Below are 27,462 nucleotides of genomic sequence, written 5' to 3'. Positions count from 1 at the left end.
GTAAATAAGGCATGCGCTCTGATGGTTGCACTTCCAGCGGAGAGAGATCATTCCATTGCTGCTCTGCTTGTGTAGATTAGGAGATATCTAAATCAATTCCAAAAATGGAATTCAAATGTCAGAATTAAAAGTGAAATGAGAAAGAAAGGCAACAACGACCAAAAGCCAACAGGTAGGCTGCTATTTACACTATAATCTGAATGGAGTGGTTATGTGTAGGATAACTGCAGGATGGTGAGAAGTCGTTATGGCTCGCCTCAATTAGCCTCGATAGCTAGCTTCTCTCGGTTTGATTCAGTCCAGACAGGTACTCTGTAATCAGATGGGATGATAAATAACTAGCAAGAAGTTAGTCTATTGTGAGTTGCTCTCTCCCTCCATCCTGTGTGCTACACACACACACACACACACACACACCCCCCACCACCCCACCACCCCCCACGGGGCCTCTACGCCCTAATCGCCTACAGCTGCTTGCTCTTTGCCTTTTGGTACGGGACCTCAAACTCCCATCACCATTTGTCCTCATTCAGACCATTCAGATTATTCAAATTCAATCATGAAGTGTTTAGAGAGTGATTATAGGAACACTAGAGCGCTTGGTACCAGGCCATTAACGAGGGCCGTTAGCCAGTTTGGTAGGCTACCCATCAATGCCATTCATTTGCGCAGTTTTGGATTGGGATTACCGTGACCAACGGTCACAGGGAATTTGACTGTGGTCATGACTCGTGACTGCTGGTGCGGCGGTAATACGGTTACCGTGACAGCCGTAGTCTGAGCCAGACCAGAACACATAACAGACAAAGTGAGCCGACCACCAATCAAGGACTTGGATGGAGCAGCGCAGAAGAGCACACAGATTACCATCTCATAAGTGGCAACACCTTTAAAAAACACAAGACAAGTAGCCTCCCTTTTTTCAGGCATGTCTGAGTGTCATTTTCTCATCTATCTAGCGGTAATTGTGATGAACTGAATTCTATTGACAGGGTATGAAGTAATGGGATTCTATTCAGTGTGCTCATTCATTTCATGGCCTATCAAAGGCAGCAAGCGCCATTCTCCCTCCATGACATTATAATTTGCCGTAATTATTTCCATCCATAAACTAAACCCCACCCACCATTCCCAATCTAGTCCTCTGTGGCTCCAGTTGACTGTGTGATGATTGAAAGCAGAGACCAATTATTGCACCCCTTTTACCAGCTAAAATCCCCCCAGAGAATGACACACACCCACGTGTTCTCCCTCATTAGGAGGGAGACCCCAACTCCTCCTTCAGCATCAGCACAAAAAAAGACAGGCCAATTACAACAGCAATCAGCTCATCTACACAATCAGAAAGTCTCATACACACTCATCAATACGCAGACACATATACACACAGTGTAGCTCCAGGCGGTGATGTATAATGCATGCGTTGTGTTCAGCAGGCTGGGCTGCAGGGTGTTCATACGTGCTATACTGAGGGAGACTATAGTAGACAATACATGCAGCTGGGGATGGCAGCCACAGAGAATGAGGCTTTGTTGCCATGAAAGAGTTGGCGTCCGTCAGATGTGGCTGTAGCCATAGTGTGTGTGTGTGTGTGTGTGTGTGTGTGCACATGGCTGTATATGCATGCATGCATGGATGGGTGAGTCATTGGTTTGAATCAGCTCTGTGGGATCGTAGCAGACAGAATTGCTTTGTGGATGGTTGACAACACAGTCTGTCCCGATCGTCACCCAGCCCTGACAGAGACGGGAGCCGGCACTATGAATGGATAGATGTGGCATTCTGCAGTAGGGCCCATCATGACAGACAATCCCATGGGCTTTTATGACTAACTTCAAAAAAGCTTCTCCATATCGGAGTGTCTCCTGAATACATTATGCCACACTATCCTCAACGAATGAAGCCTGTGATATGACGAAGTAGGAACAACGAATTCTGAGGACAAAATGTGATAATTATGACAGAGAAATGTACAGGTTGTAAAATGATAAAGATAAGCTTTAAGTCATGATTTAAGACTAAGCTATTATAATTTCATTATTTGGCTAATACTTTACTTCCCCAGCTAGGAACAGTAGCTCAGTGTTAAAGTTAGCTTTGCTGCCTCCTGCAGTGCTGGCCCTGTCCCCATTGGCCTTCTGAACACATTCCCGTACGCACCAGACCAGCACCTGCTCAGGCTGGGCACAGGGCCTAGTCAGGACACACACACACATATACACACACACACACACACACACACACACACACACACACACACACACACACACACACACACACACACACACACACACACACAGCCAGGTGAATGCAGCCAAACTTTCTCAGACGCAATCTTGTACAATATACAACATACACACAACTCTTACCCCATAACCTCCAACAGCGCTGAACCCACCCAACCAAGACTGGCAGTGCTTCAGTGCTGAAATCAAATCAAATTGTATTTGTCACATGCGCCGAATACAACAGGTGAAGACCTTACCAGGAAATGCATACTTACAAGCCCACCCAACCAAGACTGGCAGTGCCACAGTGACACCAGAAAAAAAATAGATAACATGTATATATATTTTGAACCGTTAGTGATGCAGGACGGGCAGCGATCGGTACTCTGGACGGTTCTGACTTCTGAATATGTGGACAACTACAAATACCTAGGTGTCTGGTTAGACTGTAAAACTCTCCTTCCAGACTCACATTAAACATCTCCAATCCAAAATTAAATCTAGAATCGGCTTCCTATTATTTTGCAACAAAGCATCCTTCACTCATGCTGCCAATCATACCCTCGTAAAACTGACTGTCCTACCGATTCTGGACTTCGGCGATGTCATTTACAAAATAGCCTCCAACACTCTACTCAGCAAATTGGATGCAGTCTATCACAGTGCCACCCGTTTTGTCACCAAAGCCCCATATACCACTCACCACTGGGACATGTATGCTCTCGTTGGCTGTCCCTCGCTTCATATTCGTTGCCAAACCCACTGGCTCCAGATCATCTATAAGTCTTTGCTAGGTAAAGCCCCGCCTTATCTAAGCTCACTGGTCACCATAGCAGCACCCACCCATAGCACGCCATCCAGCAGGTATATTTCACTGGTCAGCCCCAAAGCCAATTCCTCTTTGGCTGCCTTTCCTTCCAGTTCTCTGCTGCCAATGACTGGAACGAATTGCAAAAATCACTGAAGCTGGAGACTCATATCTCCCTCACTAACTTTAAGCACCAGCTGTCAGAGCAGCTCACAGATCACTGCACATAGCCAATCTGTAAATAGCCCATTCCAACTACCTCATCCCCCATACTGTTATTTATTTGGCTCCTTTGCACCCCAGTATCTCTACTTGCACACTCATCGTCTGCACATCTATCACTCCAGTGTTTAATTGCTATATTATAATTAATTTGCCACTATGGCCTATTTATTGCCTTACCTCCGTTATCCTACCTCATTTACACACACTGTATATATACTTTTTCTATTGTGTTATTGACTGTTTGTTTGTTTATTCCATGTGTAACTGTGTTGTTGTTTGTGTCACACTGCTTTGCTTTATCTTGGCCAGGTCGCAGTTGTAAATGAGAACTTGTTCTCAACTAGCCTACCTTGTTAAATAAAGGTGAAATAAAAAAATAAAAAAATGTAACTAGGCAAGTCAGTTAAGAACAACCTATTATTTGCAATGACTGCCTACACCAGGCAAACCTGGACGCTGACGGGCCAATTATATATAGCAGCACAGCATCTGTCTCCTGGCAACAAGATAATTAGGTAGGGGGCAGGGTCGCCACCTTGTAATCTCTTAATTATCATGAATTATCTTTACATGAGGGGTCTTGATGTGCAGGGCCGAATGTGTGTGTGGGAGTGTGTGAGACAGAAGAACAGTGTGTGCATGAATACGTTGGTGTGAGTGTGCATCTGCTTTCAGTTTGTTTGCCAGTGGCAGCCCGTGTGTGTGTGTGTTGTCACAATGGTCATGTATCACAGCCCAGATTAGCCTGGCTCTGATGGCCCTATTCAGCACTCTATTGGCCCGAGTAAAGGGACAGAACACTGGCACGGTGATGTCACCACTCTGTCATTCTCTCAGCCACTACTTTGTCCTCTCCATGAGGAGGAGAGAAGAGAGCGGGAGGAGAAGGGTAAAACAGAGGGAAAGAGAAATGCGAGCCTGGGTTAAGTGGGAGGAGGGGAGAGGAGGAGGGTGAGGAGAAGGCGAGAGAAAAGAAAGGAAGGGGGAAAGAGGTGTATGGATGACACATTTTTATTCAGGCGCATGCATCACTCTCCCAGGGGTCCTTCATTGAGCCAGGTTGAGTTATCCCAGCTTAGTGACTCACTGCAACGTGATCCTCTGATAGGTCAATTAGAAGGTGTTGCTGATCCCTATGCTAAATGTGGAGGTGTAGCTGAGGAAGGGAGTGAGTACAGGTGCCGCTTAATAAACACTGTTTACACTAAGAATAATAATCATCATCACAAAACAAAGGAAATAACAACCCATTAATCAACATAAGATGCACTTCCACGCCCTGTAATAACTGATGGATCTGAACAAAACAGAGGGAAAAATATGACACATGTTTGTGACGGGGGATTTAGGAGGGGGAAAAAGCTTCTGCAACAGATCTTTTATCCCTGCTAAGCTGGGTTCACTACAGTGGAACCTGTCCAACATTCTTTCCCCATGACAACGGCATCATCAGCCCCATTTGTTTAGGAGAGAGAAAGATGGCGCTTTAAAGTGGAGAAAATAATAATAATAATTGATAGTTACATAATCGGTATATTATTTTTGACGATATTTCGGATCGTTTTTGACAAATGTCGCAATATAATTTTGCTCTAGTTTGCTATAGCTGCCTCAAAACTAGGTTGTTCTCCAACTTCTTTTTAAAAATAGGGAGCCAATTCATTTTCAACACTTATTTCCATGACTGATCAAAACTCGTTTTCTCAAGGCTCTGTGCAGCAGACATGGTGAGCAATATGTTTCAAACACAAATTATAGGATCGAATCGCAATACATATAGAAACGTGAGAGTCGCAAAACATCTCGTATTGGCACCTAAGTTATTGTGATAATATGGTATTGTGACGTCCCTGGCAATTCCAGCCCTACTTTAAGGGAGATACAGAACAGAGAAACCGTAAAGTTCATTGTAATTCATGGTGGTGACAGCACAGTTTCAGCCAGTTTCAGTTTACAATTTCAGACACTGTTTCTTCCCTTATAAAAACAAAGTTCCGAGACTATTTTGAATAATGACAGACATGCGACTCTTGCATCTTGCCCCAGGTGGCAGGTATATGCAACTGGGATTTCCCAGCATGCTGTGCAGGAGGTGTGCGTGCGTGCTGTAGGCTGTAACACCGTGCGAGGGGCGGGTACAGGCTGTTTCAGGAGTGATAAAAGGATATAAATAAAAGTAAAGACACTCCAGGAGGGGTTTAGCACACAGGCGGTCCTCAGAAGGGAGTTTGTCAGGGGTGCACTGGGGAGTGAACATGAAGCAGGAGACGTCAGCCCATCCTGGAAGTGGGACCTGATGAAAGGGGGGAACAAACCGACCTGTGGAGAAAACTGTAGTAGGGCGGCTACTAGCTACCTGTTCTAATTATGTTTTGAGGGCAGGAGCAACTTAATATTAAGCAATTGGATGAGAGCACTACTAACAGCTGTTTTCATGGTAGCATTGCAATAACAAGGTGATGAAAACGATGACTGGTGACTGGTCTGAGCTGAGTCAGTGTCCACCTAGCTGTGTGGTACAGAGGTGTATTCAGGTGGCCAGGTGTTCCTCTAGAAGAGTCATCTGGGTTCAGTGGGATCATGTGGGGTTGTATAAAAAGTTAATGTAGGTTCGTCCAAATGTTTCTTTCCACAGGGGTAAAGCCAGCTGCAGTAGTATACAGCCTGACTGACCCAGCCTCCGGTTGAAAGACAAAGAGAGGAGAGAGCCTGCCAGGAGAGAACACTGAAGAGGGAGGGTGGGATTGTTAGACTGAAAAATACAGAGAGCAAGTGAGAGAAATGGTAGATGGAATGTGGGAAAAAAAAAAGGGAGTGAGTGAGCCTTAGAGGACGAGCACAGAGCAAGGAGACCAGAGTGAGGGATTTTGTGGATGAAAACGTCGAAGAGAGGGATAGATGTAGGGAGAACAAAGGAGAGTGAGTGAGAGATAAAGAAGAGAGAAAACAGCTGTAGAGTTCAGTGTAGTGTACACTAGGGAGAAGTGCCAGCTCTCAAACCTCCAGGGGAAGACTCTGCCAGCCTGCCTGACGTTTTCACAACCCCAAAATAACTAGCCACATCCCATATAAAACATTTCCCTTCCCTTAGGTTTATCTTTTGAAAGAAAAGCCTAGCAATGCCATTCTTACAAAATAAACAAACAGTCTTTCTGGCAAAAAATGTAATTAAAAAAAATTTAAAACACGATATAATGGCGTAAGGGAGGTTTTGATTCAGATGTCAAGGTTAGCGATATTTCTACACCCGTAATCACATGGTAGATTATTTAAATTAAGTGATCATGAACGAAATAAAAAAATGTAACGGTGGTAAAACAATGCCACTGGCAGCACATTTCAATTCCTCAGAGGCAGAGGAAAGGACTAGGAACACATTGGCCTTGAGGAGAGGGAACGGTCATCAGTTAGAGATACGGGGAGGAAGACCGAAAGAGGAACAAAACATCTGAAACTCTCTCCGTCTCCTTTGATATCCACAGAGAAGGCTTTGGCTTGGTTGGCCCTCAGACTAATTACGGTAGTATTACGGAGCCTTCTGTAGAATAGTTCCTCCCCACAGTGCTGTACACACATCCCTGCAGCGTGGCCATGTAAGAGCCCTCTGTAGCCTTGTAAGAGCCCCTCTCAGCCCAACGAGGGCTGAGATCACACAAACAGGCACATTGAAGGCCAGCGGCGGCCATCTTTGATCCATTTGTCTCTAAGAGCTGTGCATAGTCTCAGTGAGGGCTCTGAAGAAAGGAAACTATTTCTTAAAATTACTATACTTGTGCATTGAAAATGATGTGTTTTGTGTGTGTGGCTTTGCATAAAGGGTCAAATATGTTTCTGCCTCGATGCTTCCAAAACGCCAACCACTGACAGCCAACGTAAATTATCTGAATATAATTAGGCCTAAGCAGAGTGAGAATGGGACTATAGTGGTGGAGAGGGTGGGGGTCTCCCTCTACTGAACAACCCATCTACCTCTACGGCATAATATGGACTTGCTTAAAAGCCTTTGGTTACCGTGGCAACCTGTTAAGCATCCCAACGCTCTGAAGAGACGAATGGCCCTGGTTGAAGTGAGGTTACATCATCCTATTTCAACCCTATAAACACATGTTAATTTTGTCGCCCCATGTCCACCTCGGAGAGAGGGGTACCTGTGTGTTGAGACGAGTGGACACATGAGTTGATTGACAACCAACAGACAATGGAAAGGTAATTTCACAACAAAGAAGAGAGAAGGGTCACTTTTATTAGAGAGAGTGACAAAGGGTAGAGGTGCGTGAGAGAGGGAGATCTGTACTGCACAAGCTCAGGCCAACAAAGCGGAGTGCTCACTTGAAGCCAGGCAAGAGAGTGTAAAGGACAGAGAGCAAGAGAGGGAAAGAAAGAGATAGACAAGTGTGTGGGTGGTGGGTAGGGTAGAGAAGGGCAAATCATTTGTTCACCCCTAAATGTTCATAAAAACAAACAAAGAATCCCTTGTTTAATGTCAACAGTCCACTACTATCTGGTGATGCTTACTGCTACAGATGGGCTTCATACCAAACACCCAGAGAGGAAACAGATCACTGAGCACTAACGACACCTGAGCAACTGTGTGTGTGTGTGTGTGTGTGTGTGTGTGTGTGTGTGTGTGTGTGTGTCGCTCTCTCCAAGCCAACATGCAAATGACCAATCTGTGTTCATCGGTTGGCACGGATTGCAACATCCTGCAACAGGCTGAAATTGCATGTCACTTTACAGCTGCTCTCACAGATGGAGGCCTCGACAGTGGAGTATAAAGACAACATCCACCGTACAACTTGACTACAGATGGATAAGACGAAGGAAAGCTGAGAGACAAAAAAGAGAAAAGAGATGAGAAAAGAGATGAAACAATGGTGGATGGACAGGTGGACTTCAAGGCTTTCAGAAATCAGAACCGGAACCAGTTGAAATTCAGCACACCATCCTCCACGAGCCAGCACAACAAGCCACCATCCCCATCCTCCACGAGCCAGCACAACAAGCCACCATCCCCATCCTCCACGAGCCAGCACAACAAGCCACCATCCCCATCCTCCACAAGCCAGCACAACAAGCCACCATCCCCATCCTCCACGAGCCAGCACAACAAGCCACCATCACCATCCTCCACGAGCCAGCACAACAGGCCACCATCCCCAACCTCCACGAGCCAGCACAACAAGCCACAATCCCTATCCTCCACAAGCCAGCACAACAAGCCACCATCCCCATCCACCACAACAAGCCACCATCCCCATCCTCCACGAGCCAGCACAACAAGCCACCATCCCCATCCTCCACGAGCCAGCACAACAAGCCACCATCCCCATCCTTCACACCAGATAGAGCTGTAAGATAATACATCTGGACTTCCCCCATCATAACGCCACTGACACCTTTCATCAATCACCATGGTGTGGAGCTCAGCGTTCACCAAGGCCCCATCAGATCTCATACAACAGTCCATCTGTCTCCATTACAAGTTTCCTGCGATCACTCTCTACATGTCCGACCAAGTATGGTGTGAAAACGCGCTTGTGATTAATTTTCACTTTGTTAAAAAAAAAAAAAAAAAATTATATAATTTGGGTTCTGAAATATTCAGTGGGGTCGCTCAAATATATAATTAATCTTGTGTAAAAAAAAAAAAAAGGATTTCGTAACCTAATACATCCGATAATAAGCACCGAGCTCTGTTGATATAGCAATGCAGGTTACTCGTAAACAACTTTTGAGGATTTTACATTTTATGGTCGTTGTCTTTAAAGTTGTTTCCGCGGGTCGCAAAAAACTAAATTAGCATGACGAAAAAGCTATGAAAATAAAACGATTGGCATGCGCTCAGTGTTTCAAATAAATGCTTGCTTTCGTGAAAAATTACATTAAATAAAAAGTTGGTTAATCGCTCTGCATTATTGACCATCCTTACAAGGGTAACAACTCCATAAGGTTTGGACCATTGGTTGTCAAGGGGGATTAGCTACACAATCTTACCCATTGGTCAAAAGATGCACCCTATAACAAGGCTTCCATGAGGAGAACAGTTGCTCCTGAACTGGGTGGAAAGTAAATTTGGTGTAGTGGTTAGTATTGAGGGTCGACTCGATCCATGTTACACAAGCACTAGAATAAATTCTATCAAAAGGATAACAGACAGTACCACTCCTAACCTGAACGTATGGGAATAATCTGTTCACTTTGAATAGTTCAGCACAGCCCTTTGCTATGATCCACTGTAACATTCATCTTCATGTAACCGACAGCATATAAGACAGAAGAAAAACATGGCCCTCACAAAGAAACTGAAACAAAACAGAAAACGCACATAAACTAGTTTGACTAGGAAGAACATGGACAGATTGCTTTTAGTCAGTCTGACGTTTACGGTCTTGGTCATCACGGACGCAGCCAGGGTATCTAACGCAAAGTGACTTTTGTAACAACCTCGGTCGGTGTGGCCAACAGACCGACTCAAATAAAGCAAACGAGCAGAGCGAGGTACAACAAAACAACTTATTTCCCTGGTGTGGAAATGAGGCTTTCAGAGAACAGAGATTTACGCTTTGTGTTTCATCCAGGAAAAACACAATGACATTTTTATTAATTTTTATTTCACCTTTATTTAACCAGGTAGGCTAGTTGAGAACAAGTTCTCATTTACAACTGCGACCTGGCCAAGATAAAGCATAGCAGTGTGAACAGACAGAGTTACACATGGAGTAAACAACACAGTAGAAAAAGAGAGTCTATATACATTGTGTGCAAAAGGCATGAAGAGGTAGGCAAATAATTACAATTTAGCAGAATAACACTGGAGTGATAAATGATCAGATGGTCATGTGCAGGAAGATATACTGGTGTGCAAAAGAGCAGAAAAGTAAATAAATAAAAACAGTATGGGGATGAAGTAGGTAAAATTGGGTGGGCTATTTACCGATAGACTATGTACAGCTGCAGCGATCGGTTAGCTGCTCAGATAGCAGATGTTTAAAGATTGGTGAGGGAGATAAAAGTCTCCAACTTCAGCGATTTTTGCAATTAATTCCAGTCACAGGCAGCAGAGAACTGGAACGAAAGGCGGCCAAATGAGGTGTTGGCTTTAGGGATGATCAGTGAGATACACATTTACATTACATTTAAGTCATTTAGCAGACGCTCTTATCCAGAGCGACTTACAAATAGGTGCGTTCACCTTAAGACATCCAGTGGAACAGCCACTTTACAATAGTGCATCTAAATCTTTTAAGGGGGGTGAGAAGGATTACTTTATCCTATCCTAGGTATTCCTGAAAGAGGTGGGGTTTCAGGTGTCTCCGGAAGGTGGTGATTGACTCCGCTGTCCTGGCGTCGTGAGGGAGTTTGTTCCACCATTGGGGGGCCAGAGCAGCGAACAGTTTTGACTGAAATACATTGAGTCATCTTTATTTACAGCCTTTCCGTCACTCAGACTAAAGATTTGCAAAGTTGCCCAAATTAGCGGGAAGGATGGGGGCAACTTCTTGTCACTTGCGGTGCTCAAGTTCAGAAGTCAGTCAGTCAAAACCAATACTGCGCTGTGAACCAGAGAATTTGAGCTCTGACATGTACAACATGTTACTGTAGAGCCACTACGTTTCAATTTAGGCACTTGTTAGTGTCCAACTCTGCCATTTTCAGCCTGTATAAGGGTATGAGTGTAAAGAGTTAAAGTATCCAAATGTGTTATTTGTTCACTCAAGTGCCCTTTATCTAATATTCGTTTCTGGCTGGAGATCTGATAACATTCAGTGTCAAAAAATAAATAAAAAATAAAATAAAATCTGAAAGGGAGCAATTACTTTTTCACAGCACTGTGCTGGAGGATGGAGTCCGTTTCTGACCGTTTGAGCAGACACATGCACATTTGTGGCCTGCTGGCAGTCATTTTGCAGGGCTCTGGCAGTGCTCCTCCTGCTCCTCCTTGCACAAAGGCGGAGGTAGCGGTCCTGCTGCTGGGTTGTTGACCTCCTACAGCCTCCTCCACGTCTCCTGATGTACTGGCCTGTTTCCTGGTAGCGCCTCCATGCTCTGGACACTACGCTGACACAGCAAACCTTCTTGCCACAGCTCGCATTGATGTGCCATCCTGGATGAGCTGCACTACCTGAGCCACTTGTGTGGGTTGTAGACTCCTTCTCATGCTACCACTAGAGTGAAAGCACCGCCAGCATTCAAAAGTGACCAAAACATCAGCCAGGAAGCATAGGAACTGAGAAGTGGTCTGTGGTTATCACCTGCAGAACCACTCCTTTATTGGGGGTGTCTTGCTAATTGCCTATAATTTCCACCGGTTGTCTATTCCATTTGCACAGCAGCATGTGAAATGTATTGTCAATCACTGTTGCTTCCTAAGTGGACAGTTTGATTTCACAGAGGTGTGATTGACTTAGAGTTACATTGTGTTTAAGTGTTCCCTTTATTTTTTTGAGCAGTGTACACACACAATTTCAGCATTTATTTATTTCATCACATTTCCAGTGGGTCAGAAGTTTACATACACTCCATTAGTATTTGGTAGCATTGCCTTCACATCGTTTAACTTGGGTCAAAAGTTTCAGGTAGCCTTCCACAAGCTTCCCACAATAAGTTGGGTGAATTTTGGCCCATTCCTCCTGACAGAGTTGGTGTAACTGAGTCAGGTTTATAGGCCTCCCATGCTCGCACACGCTTTTTCAGTTCTGCCCACACATTTTCTATAGGATTGAGGTCAGAGCTTTGTGATGGCCACTCCAATACCTTGACTTCGTTGTCCTTAAGCCATTTTGCCACAACTTTGTAAGTATGCTTGGGGTCATTGTCCATTTGGAAGACCCATTTGCAACCAAGCTTTAACTTCCTGACTGATGTCTTGATGTTGCTTCAATATAGCCACATAATGTTCCTGCCTCATGATGCCATCTATTTAGTGAAGTGCACCAGTCCCTTCTGCAGCAAAGCACACCCACAACATGATGCTGCCACCCCTGTGCTTCACGGTTGGGATGGTGTTCTTTGGCTTGCAAGCCTCCCTTTTTCCTACAAACATAACGATGGTCATTATGGCCAAACAGTTCTATTTTTGTTTCATCAGACCAGAAGACATTACTCCAAAAGGTACGATCTTTGTCCCCATGTGCAGTTGCAAACCGTAGTCTGGCATTTTAATGGCGGTTTTGGAGCAATGGCTTCTTCCTTGCCGAGCAGCCTATCAGGTTATGTCGATATAGGACTCGTTTCACTGTGGATATAGATACTTTTGTACCCATTTCCTCCAATATCTTCACACAGTCCTTTGCTGTTGTTCTGGGATTGAGTTGCACGTTTGGCACCAAAGTACGTTCATCTCTAAGAGACAGAACGTGTCTCCTTCCTGAGCGGTATGATGGCTGCGTGGTCCCATGGTGTTTATACTGACCGTGGTACCTTCAGGTGTTTGGAACTTGCTCGCAAGAATGAAGACTCGGGAGTACAATTTATTTATTTTTGATCTTGGCTGATTTCTTTTGATTTTCCCACGATGTCAAGCAAAGAGGCACTGAGTTTGAAGGTAGGCCTTGAAATACATCCACAGGTACACCTTCAATTGACTCAAATGATGTCAATTAGCCTATCAGAAGCTTGCGATAGTGAATTATAATTGAAATAATCTGTCTGTAAATAATTGTTGGAATAATTACTTGCATCATGCACAAAGTAGATGCCCTAACCGACTTTCCAAAACTATAGTTTGTTGAACAAGAAATTTGTTGAGTGGTTAATAAGCAAGTTTTAATGACTAATCTAAGTGTATGTAAACTTTAAACTTAAACTGTATGCATGCATGTATGTATGCATGTATACACACAGTCAAAAGTTTTAGAACACCTACTCATTCATGGGTTTAACTTTTTTCTACATTGTAGAACTAGTGAAGACATCAAAACAATGAAATAACATATGGAATCACGTAACCCACTGGGTTACGCTGGAGCGCGTGCTACGGGTGGGTGTTGCCATCATGACCAGTGAACTGAGATAAGGCGGAGCTTTACCTAACATGGACTTGTAGATGACCTGGAGCCAGTGGGTCTGGCGACGAATATGTAGCGAGGGCCAGCCGACTAGAGCATACAGGTCGCAGTGGTGGGTGGTATAAGGCGCTTTGGTAACAAAACGGATGGCACTGTGTTAGACTGCATCCAGTTTGCTGAGTAGAGTGTTGGAAGCTATTTTGTAGATGACATCGCCGAAGTCGAGGATCGGTAGGATAGTCAGTTTTACTAGGGTAAGTTTGGCGGCGTGAGTGAAGGAGGCTTTGTTGCGGAATAGAAAGCCGATTCTAGATTTTATTTTCGATTGGAGATGTTTGATATGAGTCTGGAAGGAGAGTTTACAGTCTAGCCAGACACCTAGGTACTTATAGATGTCCACATATTCTAGGTCGGAACCATCCGGGGTGGTGATGCTAGTCGGGTGTGCGGGTGCAGGCAGCGAACGGTTGAAAAGCATGCATTTGGTTTTACTAGCGTTTAAGAGCAGTTGGAGGCCACGGAAGGAGTGTTGTATGGCATTGAAGCTCGTTTGGAGGTTAGATAGCACAGTGTCCAAGGACGGGCCGGAAGTATACAGAATGGTGTCGTCTGCGTAGAGGTGGATCAGGGAATCGCCCGCAGCAAGAGCAACATTGGCGTTTACCCTGATAAATGTTTAACAGCTGGAGGGAGATTGCGCCCATCCACATATCAAGTAGCTACTACTGTTCATTCACAATCTCGGCACGCCAATCCATTCTCATTTTAACAGTATTACAGACTCCAGCCAATTCCCTCTCAATGTTGGTGTGGAGAGCCTACAGCAGCGAGCCATCTGAACTGAACTCAGAATGAATCAACTGAGAATGTCTCCGTCAGATTTTGTCCAAGTTTATTTTTCAGATCGGAAAATACAGGATCATTCTAAAGACTCGCATTTCATGGTAGATGGACAAAGAAATGTGTTTTGTCTTGTAATAGGCCTAAGAAGCAGGAGGGAAAATAACTGGACTACAGCCAACCCCTGCCTCCTACTTCCCTCTTCTTCATTAGAAACTCCACTCCAACTCCTAAACACCAAACTAATCTACACTGTCACGGCACAGGAGTTCTTTTTCCCTTTCTGCCGTTGGAGTCGGGGTTCAACGTGGAACATTGTTGGGGGGGGCATAATGAAGCTTGGGAGGGGCTGCGGGCAGAGAAAGCATGTGACAGCACTGATAAGAGGAGAAACAGTTGAAGTCTCATATCACTTAGCTCCCTGCTTAGCAAGAATGATGCAATGTTTAGAGATAAGGAAGAGACTCCACCCAAAGTGGGGTATGAATACCACCACAGGGGAATCCATGTCTGTGTCTGAATTACAGCTGTGTCGACCCGTTGGGGAGAATTTTACTTGGTTAAGCTTCTCTAGTGCCCGTGAGTTATTTGCTCTGATAATTAGAACCTAACACTGCTGAGTGTGACTGTTACAGAAAAGCGCTTAAGCGGCAAACAATCACAGTCCTCCAGCAGTGTGAATGTCTACGTCGCAAATGACACTCGGCTTCCAATAAAGTGCACTACTTTTGCCGTCGCCCTCTTGTGCACTCTACCTGCCTCATTCTCTCGCTCCCCCATTTAATGGTCTGCTTTAATGAGCAGATCATTAAATGAATGATATTTCAATGGAGCAGACAGGAGAAGTATAATGTATGTTGTACTTAGAAACAGAATGGCTAGAACATACAGGGTTCTCTGTTAGCTCTAGTCCTGCATTGCCAGCCCATTGTCCCTCTCTGCTCCATCCTTTTCCATAAACGCCGCTCTTTATGAATCATCAGCGTGTGACGGAGAAGAGACAGTCCTAGCCAATGACTACCCACAGTCTTTCAGGCTTTATGGTCACCGTGACACTACCACCGGAGCTATTTATTACATGTCTTTATCATGGCGGTGTGTCTGTAGGCCACTGAGGAGCTCTCAGCCTCTGCTGATCGCTCTGTCAACATGAGACCTGTAGGGACAGCCTGGGGATGTAGCGACAGCCACAGTGTGTGTGTGTGTGCGCGCGGGCGTCTTTGTCCTGTGCAAGACACAGAGAGGGAAAGAGAGAAATAGAGAGAACAATGTGCCCTATCAGATTGCGGTCACGTATTGTTTACCCAGCAGGCTTATCACAGGGCACAGGTCGCTGGATGAGTTGGAGCTCGGTCAAAGAACAAAGTCTACATTACCGGCCAGCTAAGCATCCCCAGAAAGACAGACACACACACACTGAAAGATTGTTTCCCAGCAGCCACAACAGAGAATGCCTTCCAATTAATCCCTAGCAGATTGACCATACTGTGAAGCAATTGGATACATATCCCGGGGTTGTCATGGCAACTAGATGTTCTGGAATGTTCCGAGGGCCTTGGAGGTTGTTGGTTTCCTTCTGGACTGGACAGCCAATGTGACTCAGCTTTAGCCTCTATCAAGTCGTTGAATCAACATTACTATTGGCTGCACTGGAGTTCTTCAAATATATTCACAAATGTATCCAAACATCCATAATCTAACTAAGTACATTGAAACCGATATTAAAAATAGAGATTCATACATGTTGACGTTACATAAAAATGCTTGTTGGACAGATTCACAGATGGGAAAAGGGCTCTAAAAACCATACCTGCTACACCAAGCTCACATATGTTGCATGTCTGATCATGGCAATCTCTATAAAAACATGCTTCTCTTCTCATTCATCAACTGGTCTGGCTGGCACACAGGAATGATGTAATTAATACATTTCAGCTCTTCAATGTTCTGATTTACACAACATGAATAATCCCCAACTGTCCAGTAGCATGGCTTCACACTGGACGCCGCGGCGATAGTCCTGTTGCTAGGCACCGCCAACAGCCTACCACTGCCCTGTGCTGTAATCTGTCACGGGAGATGGCCCTGGATGGCTGCCGTGGTGATGGCTATTGGGTGTTAGTTACGTAAGGAGAGGAGGAGGCCGGGTGCTGTTCTGCTGACGGTGTGACCCGTGTTGCTAGGGACGCTGGGCGGTGTAGTATTATCATCCTGTGATTGATGGAAAGGAACCAGCGTGCACTAAACCACACGGCTCTTCATCTGAGAGGGATTTTCCCCCTCGCTTTCATCCAGAAGCATCTTTCTTCTTCTACATTTCTATCCCTCTCTTGCCCTTCAGAAATTTTCTTCATCATTTGATTCTCCCAAGATATGACTCTTTCCTGTCTCCCTGGGTCCCCACCTCCCTGTGTGTAACCCTCTCATTCTTTCTCCCTGTCACATATCTATTTATCTCCATCCTTCTCCCTCTCATTATTTCTCTGTATTGCCTCTCTCCCTCTCTTTATCCCTTGCCCTTTTTCTCAATCCCAGTCAGCCATTTCAACAGAGGCCTGGTCTCTTTGAAATGTCTTTCAGTGACACCGACACTGCCCTCTCTGGGTCAGCCCACTCCAGGGCAGAGACCAAACAAACAGGACATAGCACACAGACCGCAGAACCCTGGCTGTACCAATTCACCACTGGGTATAACCACTATCCATTCTCCAGGGTACACACACCAACTGCAGCAACAACACTTGTTGCCCCTTGTATGACAGAGACTGAGGGGGAGGCGAGAAAGGGATGGCTAGAGGAATATAAATTAATTGCTTGAAACCTGCATATTGGGGAAAGGGGGATAGCTAGTCAGTTGTACAACTGAATGCATACAACTGAATAGTGTCTTCCGCATTTAACCCAACCCCTCTGAATCAGAGAATTGCGGGGGCGCTGCCTTAAATCGACATCCACGTCGCGGGCGCCCAGTGAACAGCGGGATAACTGCCTTGCTCAGGGGCAGAACGACAGATTTTTATCTTGTCAGCTCGGGGATTTGATCCAGCAACTTTTCAGGTACTGGCCCAATGCTCTAACCACTAGGCTACCAGGACAAGCAGCATATGTTTTGTATAAATTCTGTTGTATAATGAGCCTTAAATATATGTTGTGGTTCTATTGTTGGAGATGCTATTGTTGGGATGGAGAAGTCAGCCAATAGGAGGTCAGAGAGAGAGTTCATGGAAGACTTTATACTATACCTGGCAACTGACCATGATGACGACACAAACAATACATTCTATGGAAATGGAAAACCATTATGTTATAGTATTTTTTATTTTACCTTTATTTAACTAGGGAAGTCAGTTAAGAACAAATTCTTATTTACAATGACGGCCTACCCCGGCCAAACTTTCCCCTAACCCGGACGACGCTGGGACAGTTGTGTGCCGCCCTATGGGACTTCCGATCACGGCCGGTTGTGATACAGCCCGGGTATCGAACCAGGGTCTGTAATGACGTCGTCTCTAGTGCCTTTGACCGCTGCGCCACTCAGGAGCCTACATGTACCGGATAGGCGTTGCATGGCTACCCAGACTCCTTGCTCCGTTCAAACGCTATGCCACGCTAAAATACGAACAAATTCGGGCCGTCTGATTGGTCCCAGAAAACAATGGGTTGGGCCAGAGCCAGAACACACGTGGGTGAAGCGGCGCATTTTAAGTACATAATTGGCTTTGATACTTTGATTGGTTATAGACGATCCAATCGTTGAGCACTTTGTTTTCACCACAAACCACGTCACCCAAACATCTTTAAATGTGTCATATTCAGACTAAAGTCTGTCGCGGACAACAGAACGAATGAGGAGTCAGGCAAGGGTAGGATACCACCGATTGTCATATATTGTGGCTTAACTGACATTGACTTGTGTGTAACATACATCAGGATTCTCATAGTTGAGCAGAGTGTACAGACTGACTCATTGTAGAAAACCACAGGAAGTCTTCTTGAAATTGACAAGAAACAATGGCATTCTACAGCGTCTATTCAAGTCCAGCTTCAATCCCCTCCAGAAGGGACATATTCAGAGAAGAAAACACCGCCATAGTGATTTAAGTACATTTATGTTTTTTCCAACAAGGAAAGAGTGTCATTTGAACGTCAAATGAGGATTATGGAGGCTACCTTAATGATGTATAGTTATTCCACTAGTCTCTGCTCTGTAGAGCTACAGGATTTGGTTACAGTGATTTTCAGCACATTCCTGTGGCTCTCACTTCTTTTTTGGCAGATAATTCTGTTCCTAGTGTTAGTGTTTTTACTCTTAAAATTAGAACCTATGAAAGCTTAACCAAGTTTATTCTTCCCAGAGGGTCAATACAGCTGCATTAGACAAAATCATTTCCACACAAGCACTGATATTTAACCCTTCCTCCTAGGCCGAGTTTCCTTCTATACATCTGAACAGCCAATGCATCTCTGTTGCTAAACAGAACCTTAGTGATATCTGTTCTTCCTCACTTCATCTGACCTGACCTCTGCCCCAAAGTGCTCACTCCTCCCCAACTCAAGGCTGTCAAGTTGATTGGTACCAGACTGTGTCTCGTCTCCTCCCAGAGGATCCCTCCCATAGGATCCCTGATGGCTAACCATAACATATCCTGACAATGTAAACGGTATACATTACCCTCTCTCCCTCAGTGACATGAATAAGCACATTTCAGATTCGCAGAACCAAACACTAGTCAATAGGTTTCTCTGCCAGTACTGTTCCCACATAGATAGCAGCATAATAAATAACTGACAGAAACGGAGAGAGTGAAATGTCAGATAGTGACATTTCCATATACTGAGCGCCTCGCAAGCATATGTTGTTTGACTTTCAGAGATGTAACAAATGGTGTTTTTACCACAGGATGAATCAAGGCCAGTTCATACAAACAGCGGAGCTAGTTGGTACACACTACAAACCTCTACTAAACAGTAAACATGGTCCGTAATAGACAAAAGGTGGCACTTCAAAAAGAACCAAGGACACATTACCTCACTATAACCATTTAGATTTATACCTAGTGTCCATTCTGGACTGCGAGGCATTCTGTTGTAGAAGAAAAAGACAGTGGAAGAAAATGTGACAGGAAAGCAACAAGAGAGTAAATTTAGCTTCAGAACAATCAAATCGACAAAAGCTGTAAGAGAATCTGCTAGAAGCTTATAACCACACAAATGTGATTACTCCAAGAGCCTACTAACACTGAACACTCCCATCTAAACATGGCTCCTAGGCCACCAGTATAAATAACGTTAAGCCCCTGGTTGGCCTTACCAAAACAACAACTCGCTGTCCCAGTTGGGTTAAATGCGGAAGACATTTTGGTTGAATGCATTCAGTTGTGATTGACTAGGTATCCCTTTTCCTTTCCTTTCCCCCTCACCCACTACACCCAATTCTCCCACATCTGCTGCTGCCAATCCTAGGGAGAGAGGAAGCATATTGGAGACCGGGTCAAGGGTCACCGGGAGGGGTGTGTGAAACGGGGCGCACAGCCCTCAGTGATCAACTGCTCGTTTTGAGACTGGTCGGGGTATATGTGTGTTTGGACGGGGGTTTGGGGGACCGACGGTGCTACCGTGGCAACAGGCTCCCAGCAACAGCAGCCCCACCTCTCGCCCACTCCTCCCTGAGGCTGGGTATCCATCATGATCAGGTGGGTCGGTTCCAACTCTTAACCTCTGATCTTGATCTTTAACTTAAAACACTTGACAGTGATCGTTGGGGATAATGGTGGTGACAGTGTCCAGGACATTGATCTAACAAGCTTCTTGCTACACTACGCTGTAAGGACAGAGTAGCCTACGTTATACCTAACAAACAAACCGTTCCCCCCCATTGAATTCCAGTATGCGTCAACTTCAGTGTCTGGCCATTTTCACAGCTTTTTGGCATAAATGTTATCACTAAGTTACTACTAGTATTATCACTAGGTAATAAGAGGCAAATCCCCTGACCTCCTTGGTGAAGACTACAAACAAGCAGACAGGGTGACTCTGTGTGAGTAGAGTTGAGTAACCCTCATGTCTAAAAGGGTCAAACGTTCAGGGAAGCAGAGTGCAGAGGCTGTGGTTGCATGTGTGCCTGCGTGTGTGGAGGCCTGCGTTAGATAAGAGAGATTGTTAAAGCATGGAGCACTGCTCAGTATAGCCTGGAGGATCTGTCTGAATGGATTAAACTAACAGGCTTAACACAGCCCACAGATAGATAGCCCTGCCTACTGCCTCGCTAACTGGCCTGACTACAGATCACACTATTACACACAGGAGACGGTGGCATAGAGAGATGGAGGAAATCACTACACAGTGGAGAGAGAGGGGGAGGGAAGAAAAAAAAAGTCATCCGAGAGAGAGAGAGAGAGAGAAGGAAGATTTCAGTGTGTGACCATTAAAAGAGTACTCTGCTTTGGAGGACATTTAGCTTTTGTCTAGAGAAACCTCATTGGTCACATTACCAGAGAACTGAAGGTGTTAGCCACAATGTTTACCTATTAATATGAACTGGCATCAGTGTTAGCCTATGGTTTATGTTAGTTAACAGATTCCTACGTGGTCATTAGCATATGTCAACAAGGGCGTGCATCAGCGCTGGCCTGTGTCATCATTAGCATATTTCAGTGTTGTATTAGCATTAGCCAAGGACTGCATTGTTCTGACTTCCAGACTGGCCCCTGGAGGACAGATGGCCAAGGCCAGCAGTAAAGCCCTTCAAATGCCTTTGTGAGGCTCCTTCATTGAGCTTGTTGACACTCCCTGTCCCACCTCAGCCCAGTTTAGCTAGTCCCTACAGGCCTGCATTCCGTTATCAACGTGTAGGTCATATCACCAGAAACACTAGTACACTTGTAGCCTACACGTGTACACTCTTGCGCTCCAGGGACACGTATAGAGTTCTAGAGACAGACGCTAGAAAATGTGCGCATGTATTAGCCAATACAGTTTATGGATGGGGTGGAATTACTCGCACGATTTCACTAACCCAATCTTAATCCACCAGTATCAAATGTGCCGGTTAGGATAAAAGACTGGTGTGAGGAGTCTGCGGTATGAAAGAGGGAGACCTGATGAAGTACATAGCATCATTGCAGGATTGCGTACTGAAAGCTGAACATCTGTTGTTCACTGGTACAGGCTGCATCTTAAGTGTGTTTGTCAGCAAGACTACTTCATTTCATATTTATGGATGCTTCGTGCATGCCTTTCCCATCAGTGGTGGGTTAGAGTGAGGGGTGTGAGGTGAGGCTCACGAGGATGGAACACTGACCTAATAACTTTCCCTGTACAGCTGGTGTGCCAACCTCAACTCTCAGAATAGCACACACCCTTTCTCACTTTTCAGCTACACACACACACACACACACACACACACACACACACACACACCAGCTGGTCCTAGAATACAGGGAATGAACAACACATTGGTGGCGGGCCTCTGTTAGAGTGGAACCATTTCTGTCGCTCTAGTCACCAGCCAGGATATATATATAAACCACTTCAAGACTCTGATACAGTCATTGAGTAAGACTTCTATTATAGTGCCACCATTAAAGTGATACGAAAAGGATTTTGGCAATGAAGCCTTTTATCTACCTCCCAAGAGTCAGATGAACGTGTAGCATGCTAGCTGTTCCCATAGACTTCCAGTCGTTACGCTACAGCTAGTTAGTTTCGCGAGCCAATGCTACCTATTAACTTCCTTCATATTGGATACAGAGACATAAAAATGGTATCCATGAGTTCATCTGACTCTGGGATAGTAGCTTTTTGGCTTCATTGCCAAAATCCCGAACTATCCCTTTAATAGGAGTGACACACACTTCAACTCTCCTCTACTTTGGAAATGTTTCATCTCTGGAGGACAAACATTGAGGTCAAAGCCAACAAAAAGTGTGGTACTACCATGCTCACTGAATGAACAAATAGGGAGATAGAGGGCATCCACTGGGACAGTGACCTCCCCAGCAGCCACACATGCAGGCGGGAAGGCCGGTCAAATCCACAGGAAGTCTGGCCCTGGCGCCTAGAACAATGGGCCTTGGGAAACAGGCCTACTGCCACACAATGGGACTGGGAGGGGAATGGAAGGAGGGGAGTCAGAGCCACATTAACAGCTCAAAATAAGCAAGGCCAAGCCTGAGCCTAACGTGGATCAGACTGAAACCAGCCCAGACCAAACCAGCCACTGTAAAACAGGATACAAGCCAGGCTTGGGCTGCTATAGCGATAGCTAATAAAGAAGAAGCTCACAGCGAGTGGTGACATGTTGATGTCAATGACATCCATCACGGCCATCTGAGGAGTGTCGTGGGGGAGGAGAGCAGTGGGCGAAGGAGCAGCTTGATCTGAATTGTAAATGAATGTCAGTTTGGATGTTCAGTTGCTCACTGGGGCAGATGACAAAGCCCTGGGGATGGGATGCTGAGTGAGAGGGGGAGGAGATAACGGTCTACAAATGGCTCCTGTAATGGATTCTACCAGAACTTTTCCCACCGCGTCTGTGGATAAACAACGCTACGTTAACAGATCTCCACAGCAGCCCACAATAGAGCACTCAAAGATCCATGGAGAAAATGTTGCAGCAGACTACCAAAAACACACCCACAAATCAGAGAGACCCATTGACATAGTGGAACATAATGCCCAAGTATAGGTATAGTTCTTTCTGAGAGACTTTGCTGAGTAGTATTCTGTAGGATTAAGAACAGTAGAGTTAGGATTTTGACAGGTGGTGCCGTCTCAACTATCTAATCATGTCTGGAGACAGATTTATCAAATCCCCTAAAGAAACTTAAACTCAGTCCCACAACGCTTGGTTAATCATCACACCAGATATACAGTCTCTGAATGATCTAAATCAACCGCAACACAGACATTACCACTCTGGCCACTCTTCTAACGAATCACTCCAACACGCCAGCTCTTTCTCTCACCATGTCCTTTCCTCTCCTTTCCTAACAGCCGATGGCTCAACTCCTCCGACTGTTAACTTGTGCCCCAGTTCAACACAGACAGATGATCAGAGGGTTGGGGTGATCAGTGTGAGGGCAGCAGACAGGGAGGCATATGGGCTCAGTGTGGTGGATGCTCAGCAGTGTCACATCTGAGGATCAACGACGCGCCATAGCCTGAGATCAACACACTGGCAACAAATGGCTCCGGTGCAGACTTAACCACAAGCAAATAAAGAGAAACAGCAACATGGATTTAGTCACAGAGACAACACACACACACATTTGTAGAGACGAGACAGGAACACAGACAGGAACATCCCACAGTGTCATAACCTGATAGCCGTTGAACTGCCTGTGCCGTATCATTCACGATGCCTCCTCACCCTGGCGCAAGTTAATCCTCACAGAATCTAAATATTAGCCCCGATCAGCACTCGGATTGTCCCAAAATCCTGCCCCCCCATAGAGAGGCTAAATGTGTCTGATTAAACACGCAACTAAAGGAATCCTGAATCTTTCCATTCTAGAGTCTTGTGCTTGGAAAGTACTAGAAGAGCTGTTTCCAGAAGGACAAAGGATTCACATCAGAAGCAATCACAGCTCACTCACTTCAGGTAAGGCTGTTCCATCAACACGCTCAGACCGTTGAGTAATTCTGAACTTCTAGTTATATAGAGACGTGATATCATCTGCAACAACAGCATGACGGGACCATACAGGAACATTGTCTACTCCAACAGAACCACGTGCAAAGCACTCAATGTCAAAGAAAGCTCCCTTTCTAAAGAAGGACTATGTCAGAGAGGAAATATTTGAACACAACAGGAGAAGACGAGTCTGAATCTGCCAGGTAATTCAATTTGAACAGGATGCAAACTAATTAAAAACATGCAGCAACACCAGAATACTGCTCTTTGGCAGTGTTCCAGTGACTCTGAACGCAGCTCAGTTGGCCCCTGAACGTAGCCAAGTGGAGGCTGGCGATCGATGGAGGGCCTCTGCTTTTGTTCTTAGCGGGCTGTGCACTTTGTTCAGTCACTGATGCAAAACGGGAGGGGTGACCCTGAAATCAATACTGGACCTGCATGGTTAACACAGAGTACTTAGAGCTTGCTATCGCACTGAACAAACACACAGCCTCGCCAAACACAAACAGAGAGAGGACCGGAGTCCAACGCTGATTGAACCTAAAATATGTGCAGAGATATAATCTCAGTTCTTCGTAACTGAGGAAGGGTACATGGGGTTTTAACTATTTTATTAGTAAAATAACGATGTTTATCCTCAGTAGCAGCCTTTGTAAACAAAAACATCCTAAAAGCCTCCACTTTTGCATCCTTCACTGTGCTTCACTGAAACACCATCATCATAAGAAGTGTTGGAGTTTTATCATTGAAATAATGACATTATAGCCATTGCTTTTTTGTGCTCTCTTTAGTCCACAAAAACAGCCTGGACAGGTCTGACAAACATGTGAAGAAATGTCCCCAATACTTTCAAATACCTTTAACCCAGTTTACCAGAGACTACACGAATGTAAACAAGGTGATATCAGCCTGCAACTCTAGCCATTGTCCTTATGTTGTTGTCTTTAAATACAGCACATAATGTATTACCTTCAGACTGTAAAATGTGTTCCAAATAAATGATATGCATTGACAGTGTCACTAAGATTCAAGTGTATTAGTTTAAAATCAAATCGATTTTTTTTCTAAAAACGATCTTTGTTTTGCATAGTTACCTCATAGGGAAAAGGTTCATAAAAATATAAATAAAGTCATCTTACCGGCTAATTCGTCCGGTTCCAGCCCAGTTTCGGTGTCTATTCCGCATATCACAAAGTAGTGAGCAAAACGGCAAGGCGCCGCTCCAGAAGCCGCGTTGGTCCCACTCATCTTGGATCACAGATCAGCGTGCTCCGGTTTCTAGTACTCCAACCGAGACATCTACATAGCGAGAATAAAACTAGTTTTGAAACTATTCTTTAGACTTTGTAAATGGCAGAATGATAGTTCCGACGCGCGATTAAATTCGTTTTCTGTTCATCAAAGATATATTTAAATTGACTGAAATATCGAAGGGAATACTTGCTGGTTGTCAGCTCTCGGTCGCACTGACAATACTGACCGAACCGAGTTGGAAACGCTAGCTGTGTCTGTGTCTGTGTCTGTGTGCGTGTGCGCTTGTTTTACTGCCTCGCAAGGGCGGACGCGTGGCAGGCGTCGCAGGGCGGGACATTTAAATCAAATCTGATGCATATATTAGGTCAATTAGGTGCAAAATGTGCACTGTATGTGGTCTACATATTAATCAATATATTGCATGCTAAAGCCTATGTTTTTCTCTGAATTGATTGTTAATTTAAAAAAACGTTATATGGACATTATCTCATGAGATGGGCCTAACATACATTAGGTCAGCTTGATTTTCTTTCTGTTATCGTTTTCCTCAACTCCAGTTTTTTACCTAATAGGCTACAACAGTGGTTCCCAAACTTTTTATAGTCCCGCACCCCTTCAAACATTCAATCTCCAGCTGCGTACCCCCTCTAGCACCAGGGTCAGCGCGCTCTCAAATGTTTTTGGCATCATTGTAAGCCTGCCACACACACACTATACAATACATTCATTAAACATAAGAATGAGTGTGAGTTTTTGTCACAACCCGGCTCATGGGAAGTGACAAAGAGCTCTTATAGGACCAGGGCACAAATAATAATAATAATCAATTATTGTCCAATCAATGTCCTTTATTTAGCCATCTTACATATAAAACCTTATTTGTTCATCCAAAATTGTGAATAACTCACCACAGGTTAATGAGAACGGTGTGCTTGAAAGGATGCACATAACTACAATGATGGGTTGTATTGGAGAGTGTATCTTAAATCATTTTCCACACACAGTCTGTGCCTGTATTTAGTTTTCATGCCAGTGAGGGCCGAGAATCCACCTTCACATTGGTACGTGGTTGCAAAGGGCATCAGTGTCTTAACAGCACCATTTGCCAAGGCAGCATATTCTGAGCGCAGCACTATCCAGAAATTTAGCAGTGGCTTCTGATTAAATTACATTTTCACAGAACCGCTTGTTGCAATTTCGATGAGGCTCTCTTGTTCAGATATCGGTAAGTGGAGTGGATGCAGGGCATCAAAGGGATAACAAATCCAGTTGTTTGTGTCGTCCGTTCCGGGAATGTGCCTGCGTAATTGCGCACCCAGCTCACTCAGGTGCTTCGCTATATCACATTTGACATTGTCCGTAAACTTGAGTTCCTTTGCAAAAAATCATACAATGATGGAAATACTTGTGTGTTGTCCTTGTTAATGCAGACAGAGAAGAACTCCAATTTAACCATAGCGTCAATTTTGTCCCGCACATTGAATATAGTTGCGGAGAGTCCCTGTAATCCTAGATTCAGATCATTCAGGCGAGAAAAAACATCGCCCAGATAAACCATTCGTGTGAGAAACTCGTCATCGTGCAAGCGGTCAGATAGGTGAAAAGTATGGTCAGTAAAGACAACTTTAAGCTCATCTCTCAATAAAAAAAAACCGTGTCAATACTTTCCCCCTTGATAACCAGCGCACTTATTCTGTATGTTGTAAAAGCGTTAAATGGTCGCCGCGCATATCATTGCATAATGCTGAAAATGGTTATTTCGCTGAACACTAGATGGTTTAATTTTATTTTTGGTAGTGAAACGAGGCTACTCAGGCAAGAAAAAAACATCACCCAAATGTATAGCCCTGTTGAAAAGTCGAAATGGATTGTTTGAAAATGTGACTCACATTTTTTTTAGGCATACCCCGGACGGCATTGCTACCCCAGTTTGGGAAGAGCCAGGCTACATGATTCTGTACATGGCTGACCTTGCCTGGGGGATCGGAGGGTTAAATCCAGCCAGTGTTCACACAATCCATGACAGAGAATTATGGAGTTAGCCAATGTAATAATAGCTTTTCTCCTCTATCCTCCTCCCTGTTCTCCCCTCTTATTCCTCAGACTATGTGACAGGAAGATAGGTTCTCACAAGGGGTCATAATATCCCACTGTCCTCTGAATGGCTGTAAATTAGCTGTGTGTGTTTTGATCTCAGCAGGTGTCAGATGAGAGGCGCTGGGCTGTGGAGGAAAAGGCCCTTCCCAACACAGTGCTAAAACTCTCATGTTCATTCTCCTCACCTCACCAGTCATTAACCTGAGGAAGTCCATTGTGTCTGTTACATGGGATAGGAATATCAGGGAAATAACAGGCTAGGTACTGTATGTAAGGTTAGGTATTTTCAACTCCTGAAGAGATACATCTTGTATTATAAACTGGGTGGTTTGGCTGACAGCCGTGATATATCAGATCATATATCACCAG

General features: G+C 44.7%; 1 protein-coding gene across 1 annotated transcript in view; it reads right to left on the bottom strand.

The window, feature by feature from the left end:
• Positions 1-25,276, bottom strand: part of LOC115106999 (DENN domain-containing protein 5B-like) — a 77,989-nt gene extending 52,713 nt beyond the window's left edge. The window contains 1 exon segment of the mRNA XM_029630288.2: positions 24,882-25,276. Within this exon segment, the coding sequence (XP_029486148.2) occupies positions 24,882-24,990 (109 nt within the window). The 5' untranslated portion in view covers positions 24,991-25,276.
• Between the last annotated feature and the right edge of the window lie 2,186 nt (positions 25,277-27,462).

The sequence above is a fragment of the Oncorhynchus nerka genome, linkage group LG23 (assembly GCF_034236695.1).
Source record: "Oncorhynchus nerka isolate Pitt River linkage group LG23, Oner_Uvic_2.0, whole genome shotgun sequence".
Classification (NCBI taxonomy): Eukaryota; Metazoa; Chordata; class Actinopteri; order Salmoniformes; family Salmonidae; genus Oncorhynchus; species Oncorhynchus nerka.
Note: the sequence above shows the minus strand (reverse complement) of the source record. Positions and strands in the feature narration are given on the sequence as shown.